At 46.5% G+C, this 14,834-nt stretch overlaps 1 protein-coding gene across 1 annotated transcript in view; it reads left to right on the plus strand.

The window, feature by feature from the left end:
* KIAA1671 (KIAA1671 ortholog) overlaps positions 1–14,834 on the plus strand; it is a 160,229-nt gene that overhangs the window by 12,589 nt on the left and 132,806 nt on the right. The window contains exons 3-4 of the mRNA XM_006869292.1: positions 676–3,420; positions 10,315–10,449. Coding sequence (XP_006869354.1) covers positions 676–3,420; positions 10,315–10,449 — 2,880 coding nt within the window. The remainder of the gene's footprint in view (positions 1–675; positions 3,421–10,314; positions 10,450–14,834) is intronic.

Raw genomic sequence — 14,834 nt, forward strand, 5'->3', positions numbered from 1 at the left:
TGCATATGAGGTTATTGAAAATACCATGGCTTGGGTCAGGTGTACCTTAGTCTTCAAGCTGACATCTTTGCTCTTCAACACTTTAAAAGGTCTTCTGTAGCATGTTAGCCATTAGGGAGATGCAAATCAAAACCACCCCACCCCTCTGATTGAAATGGAAAGCAGCAGGTGTTAGTGGGCTTACAGAGAAACTGGAGCCCTTCTCCATTGCTGGTGGAAATGTATAATGGTGTACCACTCTGAAAAAAATGGAGTGATTCCTTAAAACATTAAACATGGAATTACTCTCTAACCCAGCAAGCCCAATCTTAGGTGTCTTCCCAGAAGAAGTGGCCCTGCTCTTTTGGTTTCAGGTGCATTGCTGCGGAACTTTCTTGTTCTCATAGAACTTGTGAATGTGGACAAAGAAAGAGTCATGAGAGGAAATTGCCCATATCAAAGGAGATGAATATTTAAAAATTATTATCACCCTCAAATTGTAGCCATTTATGTTTTCTCCAATTGCATCTGAGAGTGTCCCTTTTCTCACATCTTTACCCACATAGATATTTTCAGGCTTTAACGTTTTATGGTATTTCCACTTTTTAACATTATAAAAAGTCATTTTAATCACCTCGTGTCTCCCTTCCCATTTTGAGTCTTTTAACATTGGATTGCTTCTTTTGAACTTTTCAGCTGAAGGAAGAACCTGGTTTGGATGGAGCATCTGCTCCAAGAAGCCCCTGGAAGCCTGGGACACTCCGTGAGAAGGCCAGGCAGACAGAATGGAAAGACAGCTCTAGCCAAGCACCGGACAACCGTCTGTGTGAGAAGGTGGCGGGGTCCCCGTGCACTCCTGATGTCACTCCAGAAGACAATGGAAACTTCCAGACTGTGTGGGCCACAGTGTTTGAACATCACGTCGAGAGACACACTGTGGCTGACCAGACAAGACGTCCCTGTCCCTCGGCCACAGTCCTTGGTGATGTGTCCGACAGCCGTGTCTCAGAATTTAGACTTGGGCCCGACAGAGGCTCTTGGCCGGGGAAGGTCCCCCTAGAAAAGACAAACCCCAAGAAAGAGAACTCTAGGTTGTTCGAAAGTCCTGAGGCCAAAAAATTAGGATGGGCAGCCCTTTCAAATGGAGACCGGAAACAGGATCACACGCACCTCCCGGAAAAACAGAGTGATGACCCCTTCTATAAGTATTCAGAAAATCCTCCCACATCCCAAAGGGTTGAGCCAAAGTATGACATTGTGCACACAGTTAGGGAGCGTGCCCACAGTGAGGCAGTTCCCACGGCTCCAGAGGAGAAGGCTCTGACGCTCCGGAGCGGCCCATCTTGCCTCTTGCAGAAGGACAGCCAGTTGTCTCTTGAGGTCCCTGCTGCAGTCCCACAGGGCAGTCGGGAAGGTCGACCTCGATTCTTCCAAAGGGCCAGTTTGATTTGGGAAGCTCAAGGAACGCAGGGGCCAAGGCTTGACTTTCGAGAACTGAAAGATGGGTTTGGGCGCAGCTGCTCATCACCCAAGTGGACAGGCGGGGCTGTGGTGGCCAGTGAAGAGACGAGTGTGGAGCTGAGCCCTGCGGTTGTTTGCAAGGGTTCAGCCAGAGCCTGGGCGCCAGAGGCCACCACTGTGAAGACAATGAAGACCAGCATCCAGGAGGTCCAGCCTGAACAACGTGAAGGAGCCAGAAATAAGCCCAGAAGCTCCGTTTCAAGGGAAGAGAGGGGTTCACCCCAGGGCTGGCCTCAAGATCCTTCTTCCAGGGCCAAAGAACAGCCCTTTGATTTCGAAGCTCAGGCGTGTTCAGGTTCATTGTCTGTGAATAAGGGACCCCTCATTGTGGCTGCCAGTGAAGGTAACCAGAGGCCAGTTCCGATGCCACAGCTAGAAGTGAAGATGCGTAAAACCAGTCACACAGACCAGAGAATGGACAGATGGAGGCGTCGGACTTTACCCCATGATGTGAAGTTTGAGGAATTCAGCTTCCTTACCCCAGACAATTCTTCGAAGGAGGAGCTGAGGAAAACAGAGTTTTTGACCCCTACAATGGTTGCCTTAAGAAAATCTCAACTGTCCCATAATAGGGCAGGAACTCCAGAGGTAAACCTAGGTCTGCCACTGGACCAGACTCTTCCACCGGGTAAGCAAGGGTCACCTGTGGAAACCAAGGCAACATTTTTTGCAGTAACATATCAGATTCCAGATGCTCAGAAAACCAAGAGTGTTGTGAAGTCAGGGCCTGAGAAGGTGACAGAACATTCTAGAAAAACAGCTTCCCCTCCATCTTCTTATTCTGCTTCAGTTTCTCTTAACGATCAAGAGCCATTGGAGTCTGGGAGCAGTAAAACCTGGATTAAGGGAAGAGAGCATGAAAATGTCAGCGTTTCAAAGACTCTGAAGCCAGCCAACCGCCCATCACCTCTCAGGGATACCATTACGGAGCCTTCTAGCGAACGGATCATTGATGTCGATGCTTTATGGATTCGTCGGCGGTCAGAAGATGTCACTGGTTTCCAGAACTACTGGAAGGACAGTGGGGACAAGATGTCCTCTAGCAACATTCCTCAAACCACCCCAACTTTCAAAAGTCACACAAAAGCTGGAAATCTTGTTAGGCGGAAGACCGATGTGGTCAGCAAGACAGTCCCTGGTAAAATCAACGACAGCTACCGATCCAGTGTCCTGGACATTGATGCCTTGATGGCAGAGTACAAAGACCAGTCGGCAAAAGGCCCCAGGGAGTCTCAAGATCATAACGAGAGTCCCAAGGCCCAAGTCAGCAGCTTGTCCCCGGGAAGGCCAGGCCATCGAGGGAGACCGGAATGGGGGAGGAAGAGCCTGAAGGAGGCACCCCAAGCAGAGGGCCTTTGGAAACAGGCTAGTTTGGCTGAAACAAACCACAGTTCCACCTCTAACTCTGGCAAGCAGCCACTAACGACCCTGGATTCAGCCAGGGACATTAAACATAACCCTCCTCTGTGGGCCTTGCCACATCCAGCTCCTGAAAGAGACTTAGAGACTTCTTCTGGTCCCATGGAGTCTAAGAAAAAAGCCTCTGTTAGTAAATATAGCAGTGCCAAGTGTCAGAGCTACCTTGCTGAGTCTAAGTCCAAAGTATCTAAATCTCCGCCTGCTGACCGGAACAAAGGGACTTCAAAGAAATCCAGCAGGAAGGGAGATGAGGGCAGTGGGGTCATGTGGGGAGACCACCCACAGGACAGTGGAAAGTCACCGCTGGACGTCAAGAGGGCCTCTTCAGAGAAGGGTCCCCCTGCGAAAATCCGAGAGGGTCTGGCCATCATGCAGGAAGCCAGAGAGAGGAGGCGAGTGGAGCCAGAAGGGAAGCCCAGCTTCCCTGGGGGGAGTCCAGAGGCAAAGGAGACCAAAGCGAGGCCCTCTCGGTGGGAGTCGGGGACTCGAGATGGCCACAAGGTAAGAGGATGATTTCCATTTTGTCCAATGTTGAAGCATCAAGGCCAGGGCTCTCAAGCTGAGATTCATCATGGGCCAGATAGGGACATAAAGGGGTGGCGTGAGGTGGGATGCAAGATTCAAGGGAGCAGTGGGGATTGTGGTAAAGAGAGAGCTCATGCCTTTAGCACTGGGTACTAACCAAAAAGTCAGCAGTTCAAACCCACCAGGTGAGAGATGAAGTTGTCCATTTCCATAGATTCACAGCTTCGGAAACCCTAGGGAGCGGTTCTGTTCTGTCCTATACAATCCGTTATGAGTTGGTCCTATTTGAAGGGGGCAGCTGCTGCTGCAATCTGGCTGTTTCATGACATGTGGGAATGCTGGTCCTGAGAACAGAGGGTCAGGTTTATCAAGACAATCTGAAAGTCTAAAGGAGCCTTGGTGGCTCTGTGGGTCAGACAGTTGAGCTACTTACCAGTCTCTCTGTGGGAAGAAGATTCTGTCTGGAGCAGTTCTGCTCTGTCCTGTTGAGTTGTGATGGGTTGGCATCGATTTGACAGCAGTGGGTTTGGGTGGTTTTATCAAGAGCAAGGTCATTGGTTCAAACCCACCAGCCGCTGCCCAGGAGAACAATGAGGCTGTCTGCTCCCATAAAGATTTAACAGTCTTGGAAACCCTATATAGGGTTTCTATGAGCCAGAGCCAGCTAGATGGCAGTGGGTTGATTTTTTTTTTTTTGGTTATACATTACCCGCCTCTACCCTCTCCGTTATAAAAGGAGGATAATTCTTGAATAGAATATTGTTCAGTCCAAACAAAGCTTGTCTACTGACTCTTTCATTAGCCCTTGTCCACCAGTTTACAATGTCTGGCTTGGAATGATGATCATGGCAGCATTTATTGAATACCTGTTGTCTGCCAGTACATTGTAGCCCCAAGACCTAGGATGGTGCTAGACATTTTGTGAACATTCAAGAACTATTTGTAGAATGAATGGATTAGGGGTCTTATTTGAGCCTCCTGACAATCCTGTGAGAGAGGGTTGTCCTGGTTTGGAATACCCCTGGAAACAGGAGTGGACCTGAAACCAGGTTTAGGGTTCAAGATGTTTTGTGAAGAGATGGTCATAAGGACTGCTGATCGGGCAGGAACTGAGCCAGGGAAGGGAAGGTGGGTGACAAGGTTGCTTTTCAAGTAGGTTATCCACCTCCTGGGGACGTCTGGGAGGAGCATAGACCCATCTCTGAGTTGCCCCCCATCCAAAGCATTTACTGTATTGGGAAAATTCCAGTTTCCATCTGTCACTGACTGAGGCTGACCCTGGGTTTACTAATTCTCATGTTCTTCTGACCCTTCTGGTCTCAATGGTGAAGAGAAGGGCACCATTGTCATTATTGTATATGAATGTTGGGCAGGATGCCAACAGTGTGTGCTGTGGTATCTTCTAGTACAGACAGGAAAAATCAAAGCTCAGAGAGGTTGAGTAACTTGTTTCAGGTCACACAGCAGCAAGTGGCAAAGTTAGTGTTTGTAACTAAGCGTGGCCTGATGCCCAAACTTTCATTCTGTGGTGAATGAGGAGCCCTGTGAGGGGCAGGAAATCTGGAGATGTTGATCAGCAGGCGGCAGTGGGACCTCAAGATCCACCTCTAGGAAAAATGATACAGTATTGAGTGAGGGGCTGAAGAAACGACCCAGGAGGTCTTTCTAGAGAGGCTGGCTTCAGCGATGCCAGAGAAATGCATGTGCATTTTTAATGACAGGTGAAAGGGAAGTGAGGACATTCTTGGCCTTGGCCGGGGGACAATAAAGGTTTGGAGGTGAGCGAAATCAGCATGTTCTAGGGACTGCATCGAAATGGACTTAGTGCCCCCATGTGTGAGAGGGTAGTGACAGCAGATTGGTGGCTACAACAAGCCAGAGCTCACGTTTCACCTCTGCCTCTTTCCAGTGGAGTGACTACAGGCAAATACCTTCATCTCCCTGAGCCTCAGTGTTCTTATCTGTGCATGGGGTCCAACTCAGAAGGGTGGTTGTAGAGACTGACAAAGTGATATTGACTGAAGGTTCGCCTTGGGTCTAAGAGAGGGTTAAGTGGTGTGGCTGGGCTTTGAACTCATATCTCTTGCCGATGAGGCCAAGCTTTTTAAATACCATATTCAGGATCACACAGGCCACGTTTGAATCTCCACTCTGCCACTTCCCATCTGTAAAATAGATGACACTTGGAGCCTTTGTTTTCTCACTTGTTAAACAGATTTCACAATGATCCCAGCTCAACCCTGCTATGAAGCACCTAGCATGGCTGGGCACCCAGGGACATCTAGTCAGGGACCCTATTGTTTCCCATCTCCTTTTGTGGGCTCTGAGGAGGCATTTAGTGAGAAAGAAGGTTCTGCTGTGCCCAGCTCCTACTATCTTGGGAGCTGTGGTAGAGGGAAGAGGCCATGGAAATGTGACAAGCTATTGACTGGTGGCTGTGGAGAGTTGGGGCATTGAGGGGGAGGAGGGTCCTTGGACCTGGCTCCAGCCCCCTGACCCAGCCTTGGACGTCTGCCCAGAGTGCATAGGCCTCAGCAGGTCTCATTGTTAGGGGATCGGTTTTCTCACTGAGGGATCGGGAAGCCTTGGAACAGTTTCCCGCATCTCTCTTCTCTTCTGCCCAGAGAGCCTTGGTACTTAGTATTGGGGAAAAAACAGAAAAGGATCTCACATAAAAGAATAAAATGTTGGTTGTTAAAAATTTAAACCTTACTAACGAACAAACCCTGTTGCGAGCAAGTATATTCTGACTGCTGCCGACTCTGTGTGCTGCTGAGTAGAGTGGCTTTGCTCCATAAGGTTTTCTTGACTATCATCTTTTTTTTTTTTTTTTTTAATGTTTTATTGTGAATTCTATGATAGTTTACGTGAGAGAACATTAGTTTTACATTCATTCTATCGTATTTTGTTTCATTGCCATGGTTACAATCCCCTCCATGCATCATCTACCAACCAAAGGGTATACCATGCAAGCCTGCCCCCCGGTCGTCAGCACACAGCCCTTCTCCCTCTCTGGGTCTAGACTCCCCAGTCACACCATCTCTCCACATCATCGTCTCTGCCTCCATCTCCTGCATCACTGCTTCTCTGGGTAGGGTCCTGCTCTCCGCTCTTCATCCGTTGATTGACTATCGTCTTTATGGAAGCAGATCACCAGGACTTTCTTCTGAAGTATCACGCAGTGCCATACCAGGAGGGTATAACTGCTCCATAGGGTTTCAGAGACTGTAAATTCTTTACAAAAGCAGACACAGTCTCATCTTTCTCCCATGGAACTAACCTTTGGCTTAGCCACTCCAAGTTTCACCAGGGCTCCTTCCTGTAAATATTAACCCCAAACCCACTGTCTCCAAGCCAACTCTGACTCATCACCAGCTGCTCTCCAGGAGAGCTAAGAGGCTATCTGCTCCCATGAAGATTTAGCAGTCTTCTTGTTGTTAAGTGACATCGAGTCGGTTCCAACCCATAGTGACCCTGTTTAGGGTTTTCAAGGAGCAGCTGGTGAGCTTGAACCACCGACCTTGCAGTTCAAACGACTTTGCAGTCTGGCCCACAATGCCACACCAGGACTCCTTAACAGTCTTAGAAGCCCTAATTGTTGTTGTTGTTAGATTCCATTGCATTGGTTTCAACTCATAGCGACCTTATGCACAGCAGAAGGAGACACTGCCAGGTTCTGTCCCAGCCTCACAATTGTTGTTAAAATTGGGCCCATCGATGCTGCCACTGTCATAGTCCATCTTGTTGGAAGGGTCTTCCTCTTTTTTCTGCTGATCCTCCACTTTAGCAAGCATGATGTCCTTCTTCAGGGACTGGTCCCGCCTCATAGTATGTCTGAAATATGAGAGATAAAGTCTGGCTTTCCTGACTGCTAAGGAATATTCTGGCTGTACTTCTTCCAACACAGATTTGTGTGTTCTTCTGGCAGTCCATAGTACTTTCAGTATTCTTCTCCAACACCGTAGCTCAAATGCATCCATTTTTCTATGGTCTTCCTCATTCACTGTCCAACTTTTACATGCATATGAAGCTATTGACAGTATCATGGCTTGAGTCCAGCACACTTTGTCCTCAAACTGATATCTTTGCTCTTGAGTGCTTTAAAGTGGTCTTGGGCAGCAGATTTGCCTACTATAGTATGCTGTTTGATTTCTTTACTGCTGCTTCTATGAGTGTTGATAGTGGATTTAAGCAAAATGAACTCTTCGACAACTTCAATCATTTCTCCATTTATCTTGATGTTATTTATTGATACATTGGTGAGGATTTTTGTTTTCTTAACATTGAAGTGCAGCCTATACTGAATGTTGTGATCTTTGATCTTGATCAGTATTTTAAGTCCTTTTTGCTTTCAGCAAGAAAGATTTTATCATCTGCATATTGCAGGATGTTAATGAATATTCCTGAAATCTTGATGCCAATTTCTTCTTCGTTATCTAGCTTCTCAGATTATTTCCTAAGTGTACAGATTGAATAACTATGGTGACAGAATACAACCCTAGCAGACACCTTTCCTGATTTTAAACCATTCAGTGTTCCCTTGTTCTGTTCGACCAACTGCCTCTTGAGCCCAATTGTGTTCTGAATTACTCGTTCTCAGCAATGTTGTCCATAGCTTGTCATGATCCACACAGTCGACAGCCTTTGCATAGTCAGTAAAGTGCAGGAAAACATTTGTGTGTTTTGTATGAATTCAGAGAAGATGCATCTGACATCAGCAATGTTCCATGTCCTTGTCTGAATCCGGTTTGAACCTCTGGCATTTCCCTGTCAATGTACTGTTGCGGCCAATTTTGAATTATCTTTAGCAAAATTTTACTTGCATGTGATATTAATGATATCGTTATATGATGATATCTGCATCTCATTGGGTCATCTCTCTTTGGAATGGATACAAATATGGATCTCTTCCAATCAGTTGGCCAGGTAGCTGTCTTCCATATTTCTTGGCATAGGGGAGTGAGCACCTCCAGGGCCGCATCAGTTTGTCGAAATATTTCAATATGTATTCCATCGATTCCTGGGCATTGTTTTTTTTTTTTTGCCAGTGCTTTCAGTATACCTTGGACTTCTTCCTTCAGTACCACTGGTTCTTGATCATATGCTGTCTCTTCTTTTTGATACAGTAACTCTGTGTATCCCTTCTATGTACTTTTGATGCTTTCTGCATTATTCAATATTTTGCCTACAGAATCCTTCAATATTACAAGTCAAGGCTTGCATTTCTTCTTCAGTTCTCTCAGCGTGTTCTTCCTTTTGGTTTTCTAACTCTAGGTCTTTGTACATTTCATTGTACTACTTCACTTTGTCTTCTCAAGCTGTTCTTTGAAATTTTCTATTTGGCTCTTTTACTTCATTATTTCCTCTATTTACATCTCTACACTGGAGAGCAAGTTTCAGAGTTCCTTCTGACATCCACTTTGGTCTTTTCTGTTTTTCTTGTCTTCTTAATAACCTTTTTTTGGTTTCTTCTTGTGTTATGTTCTTGATATCATCACAACATTTTTCTGATCTTCAATCTTTAGTGTATAATGCATCAAATATTTTCTTAAGATGATTTCTCAATTCAGGTGTGATATGTTCAAGGTCATATTTTGTCTCTTATGAACTTGTTTTAATTTTCTTCAGCTTCAGCCTGAACTTACATGGGAACAATTGATGATCTGTTCTACATTTTGCCCCTGCCTTGTTTTAGCTGATGATAGGGAACTTTTCCATGATCTCTTCCCCCAGATGTAGTCTATTTGATTTCTGTGTATTCCATCTGGTGAAGTCCATGTGTATAGTTGTCTTTAATGTTGCTTAAAAAAGGTACTTTCTATGAATAAGTCATTGGTCTTGTAAAATTCTATTTTGCGATCTCCAGCAGCGTTTTTATCACCAAGGACATTCATTCTAACTACTGATCCTGCCTCTTTGTTTACAACTTTTGCATGACTCATTGAAGTTGTTATTAAGTACAGTCATGTCGAGTCTGACTCATAGAGACTCTGTGCTTTCTGAGAAGCTACTGGTGAGTTGGAACTGCTGACCTTGTGGTCCAGTGCTTAGCCTCTGATGCCACACCAGGACTCCTTGCATGACTGGTTGTTGTTAAGTGCCATTGAGGCAATTCTGACTCATAGTGACTCTGTATAGGGTTTCCAAGAAACGGCTGGTAAGCTTGAACCACCGACCTTGTGGTTCAAACCGACTTTGAAGTTCAATGCATTAACCCACAGTTCCACACTAGGGCTTCTGTATGTCTCATAGTGACCCTATATAATGTTTCCAAGACTCAGACTTTATGGGAGCAGATAGCCTCATCTGTCTTCTGAGGAGCGTCTGGTGGGTTAGAACTGCTAACTTTGCAGTTAGTAACCCAACACCTAACCCATTGTACCACCAGAGCTCCTTCCCATAATAAGGATTGCATTCTAGAAAATCCTATGGGGCAGTTCTACTCTTGTCAGTCACATGATATTGCTGTGAGTTGGAATTGACTTGACTGCACCGCAAAACAATTATTTTTGCACCTTGGAAATCCTTTACAGGGTCACTATGATTCGGAATCTACTTGAAGGCACTTAACAACAACTAAGCCCCAGTGCAGTGCCAAGTCTGAGGCTGAGGTGAGACAGCTGGGGTACCCAGGGCTTGCACAGTCCGCCCCCTGGTGGTGGCACGATGTTATGTACTTCCGGTGCTCATCTTCCCCTGAATCCCGGGAGCTGGTACAACTATTCCTGTTCTTGTGCCAGATGATGGAATTTCTGAGAGGAGAAGATTGGATCTGCATGAGAATGAAGTCTGTAGGAGTGGCATATCTTTCCTGTAACCGGAACTCCCTGCACCCCCACTGAAGTCCTTTTCTTGTGTTCTGACCCTCAGGTGCTGCAGCTGGACTTGGGCAAGGAGGGTGACCTCCAAGACAAGGAGCAGCCAGTCCAGCAGGTATCGCCTGCTGCCCTGAGTCCACGGAGAAGCCACAGCTTCTGCAAGGACAAGAGGAGCGGGCCCTTTGTGGTGAGTGGGACCTTCTGGTGTCCAGGAATGTGGCTGTGGGGTGTTGTCATGGCTGAGCCAGCGGGTGAGATGGGAATCTGGCATTGTCTGCAGGGCTATGCTATGGTTTGCAATTTGGAGGGTGTTTGGTGGTTTTGCCTGGGAAGCTGCCCCTCCGTTTTGTTTCTGGTCTAACGCTGAGTGGTAACCCCAGCTGCCTGGCACAGAGTGGTTCAGACAACAGGCGTTGAGTTCTGAAAGTTCTGGATTCAAGTCTCAGCACTGCTGCTTCTCAGCATTGCTGAGCTTTTGAGCCATTTGTTTCATTCTTCATACTTTAGTCTCTGCGTCTGGGAAACTCCATGGGATTCCTGGTTCTTTAATGCTGTTTCAAGGACAGAGTGATATTATGTGTGTGGCCCAGTACCTAGGGGTGCATGTGATAAACTACAGTAGTGATAATGGTGGGCAAAGCCGTGAAAAACTGATTCTGAAGCCAGACCATCCTCGCTGAGACTTTGGACGTGCCTGTGGGTCTCAGTTTGTGCATCTGTAAAATGGGCACAAAAATACCGAGTGAGCTAATGCATGAAGTACTTAGAACCATCTCAGTTGATAAGTGTTCTTGTTTTATTGTTACGGTTCTTATTTTCAAGTCACCGTCTGGCTATTCCTTGGACTGGCAGTTCTCGCTCAGCCTCTTTACCCACTTGTGGAAGGAGGTGAGTATGCAATACCGTGTTACTATGGCTGCCTCTGAAAGCCACACTTGACCCAAGTAGGTTCCAGAGCTTGAACACCTCCACTATTCTGTGATGGTTTTTGTTTTGTATTGTTGTTTTTTGGACTTGAGTTTCATGGTATTTAGAGGTCCACAGTAGTGCAAATGCCTTGCCCTCCCCTTTGACCATAAAGCTTGGCAATTTGAACCCATCTGGCATTGGCATGGAAGCCAGGCCTGGGGAGCTGCTCTGTAACCACGACAGCCAAGAACTCCCTGTGGAGCAGCTTGGCTCTGTACCACGTGGGGTCCCCACGAGTCAGAATTGACTTGCCAGCAACAGGTTTAGTTTAGTTCTTGGTGTCAGCTTGCTAATAATGAATTTCCTTCCGGTCCCAGGTCCCATTTGAGGATTTCCAAGACAAGGCATTCGACACTTGTATTTTGCTTGTAAGGTTCTTTGTGAGTGCATAGCTCCATGCCTGTCAGTGAGATTTGTAGCTGGGTTCAGGTCTTGATGACAAAGGACCCTCCTTTCTAGCTTTATGGTTGTAGGTAGGAAACTTCACTTCCCTGAACCTAAGTTTCCTCTTCTATAAAATGGAGATGAAGAAGATGCTCCAGGCAGAGTGCTTGCAGGGACTTGACAGGAGACTAGCTACAGTAGAGAGCGGCTTCATGGCTGGGAGGAGCCTGGGCCTCAGTGGGACCTCTGTAAGCAGCCCCAGGAGGTTCCCCAAGTGTGTCGCTCTCAGCCACAGACTCCCACACATTTCTCACTCATCTTTGCTGTGGCAAGTTGTCAAAGCGTTCTGTTTCCACTGATGGGCTTTCTTACCCCTTGTTTCCTTTCAGGGGTTTCCTGACTCAGCTTATCTATCTGACTGTGCTTGAACTTTTCTCTGTGTGTGTGAAGACAAAGGTTATGGGGAAAAAGCATTTAGGCCCTGCCTTTTTATAGCCTCAGCTTGCGGGCAGTCTCTCTGGTTCCTTCTCTTTTACATTCTTTCACTGAGGAGCTTTTATCCCTGGAGTCCTCAGATGGCTCGCCTCGAATATGTCCTGTGGCTGCCAAGCCCCCTGCCTCACTACTGCCTGCTTAGTTTCCTCTCTTCCAGGGGTATCTGCGTCAGGGTGCTGGATCCCCAACCTAATGGGGCCTAAAACCTTATTTTCCAGTTTACAGGACTCAACACCTGCAGTTCTAGGGCATAGTCACTAGGAGGCAGTGCTGTTCAGCTCCCTTCCTGATTGCTCCAACTGCTTGACTTGGAAGAGCTCTGGAGACCTTGGGCAAGCGGCTTGAATGGACTTCATTGAGCATACATTTTTCCTGTGACATGGGCATGGACCTATCTGGATTCCAGTATTCTTGTGAATAGTAATTAGAGGACCCAGCACAGGCATGGAACAACTCATCAGTGTGTTGGCTACATTGGCAGTTTTCCCTTATTTCTCTCCCTAAACCCACTGCCCTCAAGTTGATTGCAACTCATAGCTATCCTAAAGGACAGAGTAGAATTGCTCCCTAGGGTTTCCAGGTCTTTATGGGAGCAGACAGCCCCATCTTTCTCTCATGTAATGGATGGTGGGTTGTTTGCGAGCCACTGACCTTTTGACTAGTAGCCCAATGCTTAATGTACAGTGCCACCAAAGCTCCTATTTCTCCCTATTCCCCATTCTCGCCTCTCTTCCACATTGACTTCCCATCTTTCTTCACCCGCTTTTCCCCATCCTTCCTTTTTCCCACCTTGTCCAACTGAGGACCCGAGACAGGGCCTGACTTAGGCAAGGTGTCCTTCCAGGAGGAAGCTGTGGTGTGATTCTGTGACCTGCACTTGGTGCTTCATGAGCCGTTGAGAGGATGAATTGAGAGTCACCTCCGGTAAACATCTGCTGTTAGTCCCACCATTGTGTTTCTCTGGGATGTCCTGCTGTCTGTATGAATTTAGGTTTGGCTGCATATTTTGAGCTCATCTATGGCCTTATCAGCCTCAACCCTGCCCTCAAAGGAGAAAGTATGAATCCTGTCTTGCACAGGAGGAAACTGAGGCTCAGAGGGATGAAAGCACTTGTCCACAGCTATATATTAGCCAGAGGAGGGAGCTGGAATGGAATCAAGGCCCTCAACCTATTAATTATTATTTGCTCTTATTTTTTCCCCTGTTCTTGTTATTAAATGCTGTAGAGTCAGTGCCGGCACAGCAACTGGTGGGTCTGAACACCCACTTTGCCGTTCAAACTGACCTTCCAGTCCAGCGCATTATCCTGCAGCACCACATAAGGACTCTGTTTTCCCCCCTAAGTTCTCTTAAAGAGTTGTTGATGGGATCCTACTGTGGGAGGGTGCTTTGGGTCTGCTGCCAACGCCTACCAGCCCTCTCCCCGCTGTGCCTTTCCTTTCCAAGGAAACAGGACTTCCCTGAATCTGACTCCCCTGATTCCTGGTGCTGCCTCCAGGGACTGAGAGCAGGATATTTGTTCTGCCCAGGATTAGCCATTAGGTGTCCTGATGCAGCAGTCCTTATGCTCTGCTTATTTGCATAGCCACACCCATGCCTGGCTGAGCCTGAGTCAGGCGGGTCTGGTCCTACCTCTTATCAGAACCCTTGAGTGAGTGAATGAGTGAGTCAGTATGCCACTTGGGACCTCTCTTTTTCCCTCTGTGAAATGGGGAATAATAGTAGCAACAATACACGACAACTGCTTATTGAGTGACGTGTTGTTATTGTTGTTAAGTGCCGTCGAGTCGGTTCTAACTCATAGCCACCCTGTATAGGTTTTCCAAATGCGACTGGCGAGTTTGAACTACCCTTCAAACTGATCTTATGGTCCAGTGCTTTATCCCACAGCACCACACCAGGACTCCCATGTTACAGACAAGGAAACTGAGTCTCAGAACTGTGAAGTACCTCTCCCAGGGTTTGAGTCTGGAACCCACGCTCTTTATCATCTGCTGAACTTACCAATATTGGTGGGAGGATGAAAGGATCTTGGTTTAAAATCAGGAAAGATGTGTGCCAGGGTTGTATTCTTTCACCATGCTTATTAAGTCTGTATGCTGAGCAAATAATCAGAGAAGCTGGTTATTTAACAACTAGCCTTGTGCAGATGACATAGCCTTGCTTGCTGAAAGTGAAAAGGACTTAAAATACTTACTGATGAAAATCGAAGACTGCACTTTTCAATATGGGCTACACCTCAATATAAAAGGAAAAAAAAAATCCTCACAACTGGACCAATAAATAACATCATGATAAATGGAGCAAAGATTGAAGTTGTCAAAAATTTCATTTTGCATGGATCCACAATCAATATTACTGGAAGCAGCAGTAGTCAAGAATTTAAACGACATATTGCTTTGGGCAAATCTGCTGCACAAGACCTCTTTAAAATGTTGAAGAGCAAAGATGTCAGCTTGAGGACTAAGGTGCGCCTGCCCCAAGTCATGGTATTTTCAATTACCTCATAAGCATCTGAAAGTTGCACAGTGAATAAGGAAGACTGTAGAAGAATTGATGCATTTGAGGTATATAGTGTTTGAGAAGAATATTTACAATACCATGGACTGCCAGAAGAACAAACCAATTTGTTGAAAGAAGTACAGCCAGAATGCTCCTTAGAAGCCAGGATGGCCAGACTTTGTCTCTCATACTTCAGACATGTTATGGGTGGGGTGGAGTGG

Source organism: Chrysochloris asiatica, unplaced genomic scaffold, assembly GCF_000296735.1.
Source record: "Chrysochloris asiatica unplaced genomic scaffold, ChrAsi1.0 scaffold00128, whole genome shotgun sequence".
Classification (NCBI taxonomy): Eukaryota; Metazoa; Chordata; class Mammalia; order Afrosoricida; family Chrysochloridae; genus Chrysochloris; species Chrysochloris asiatica.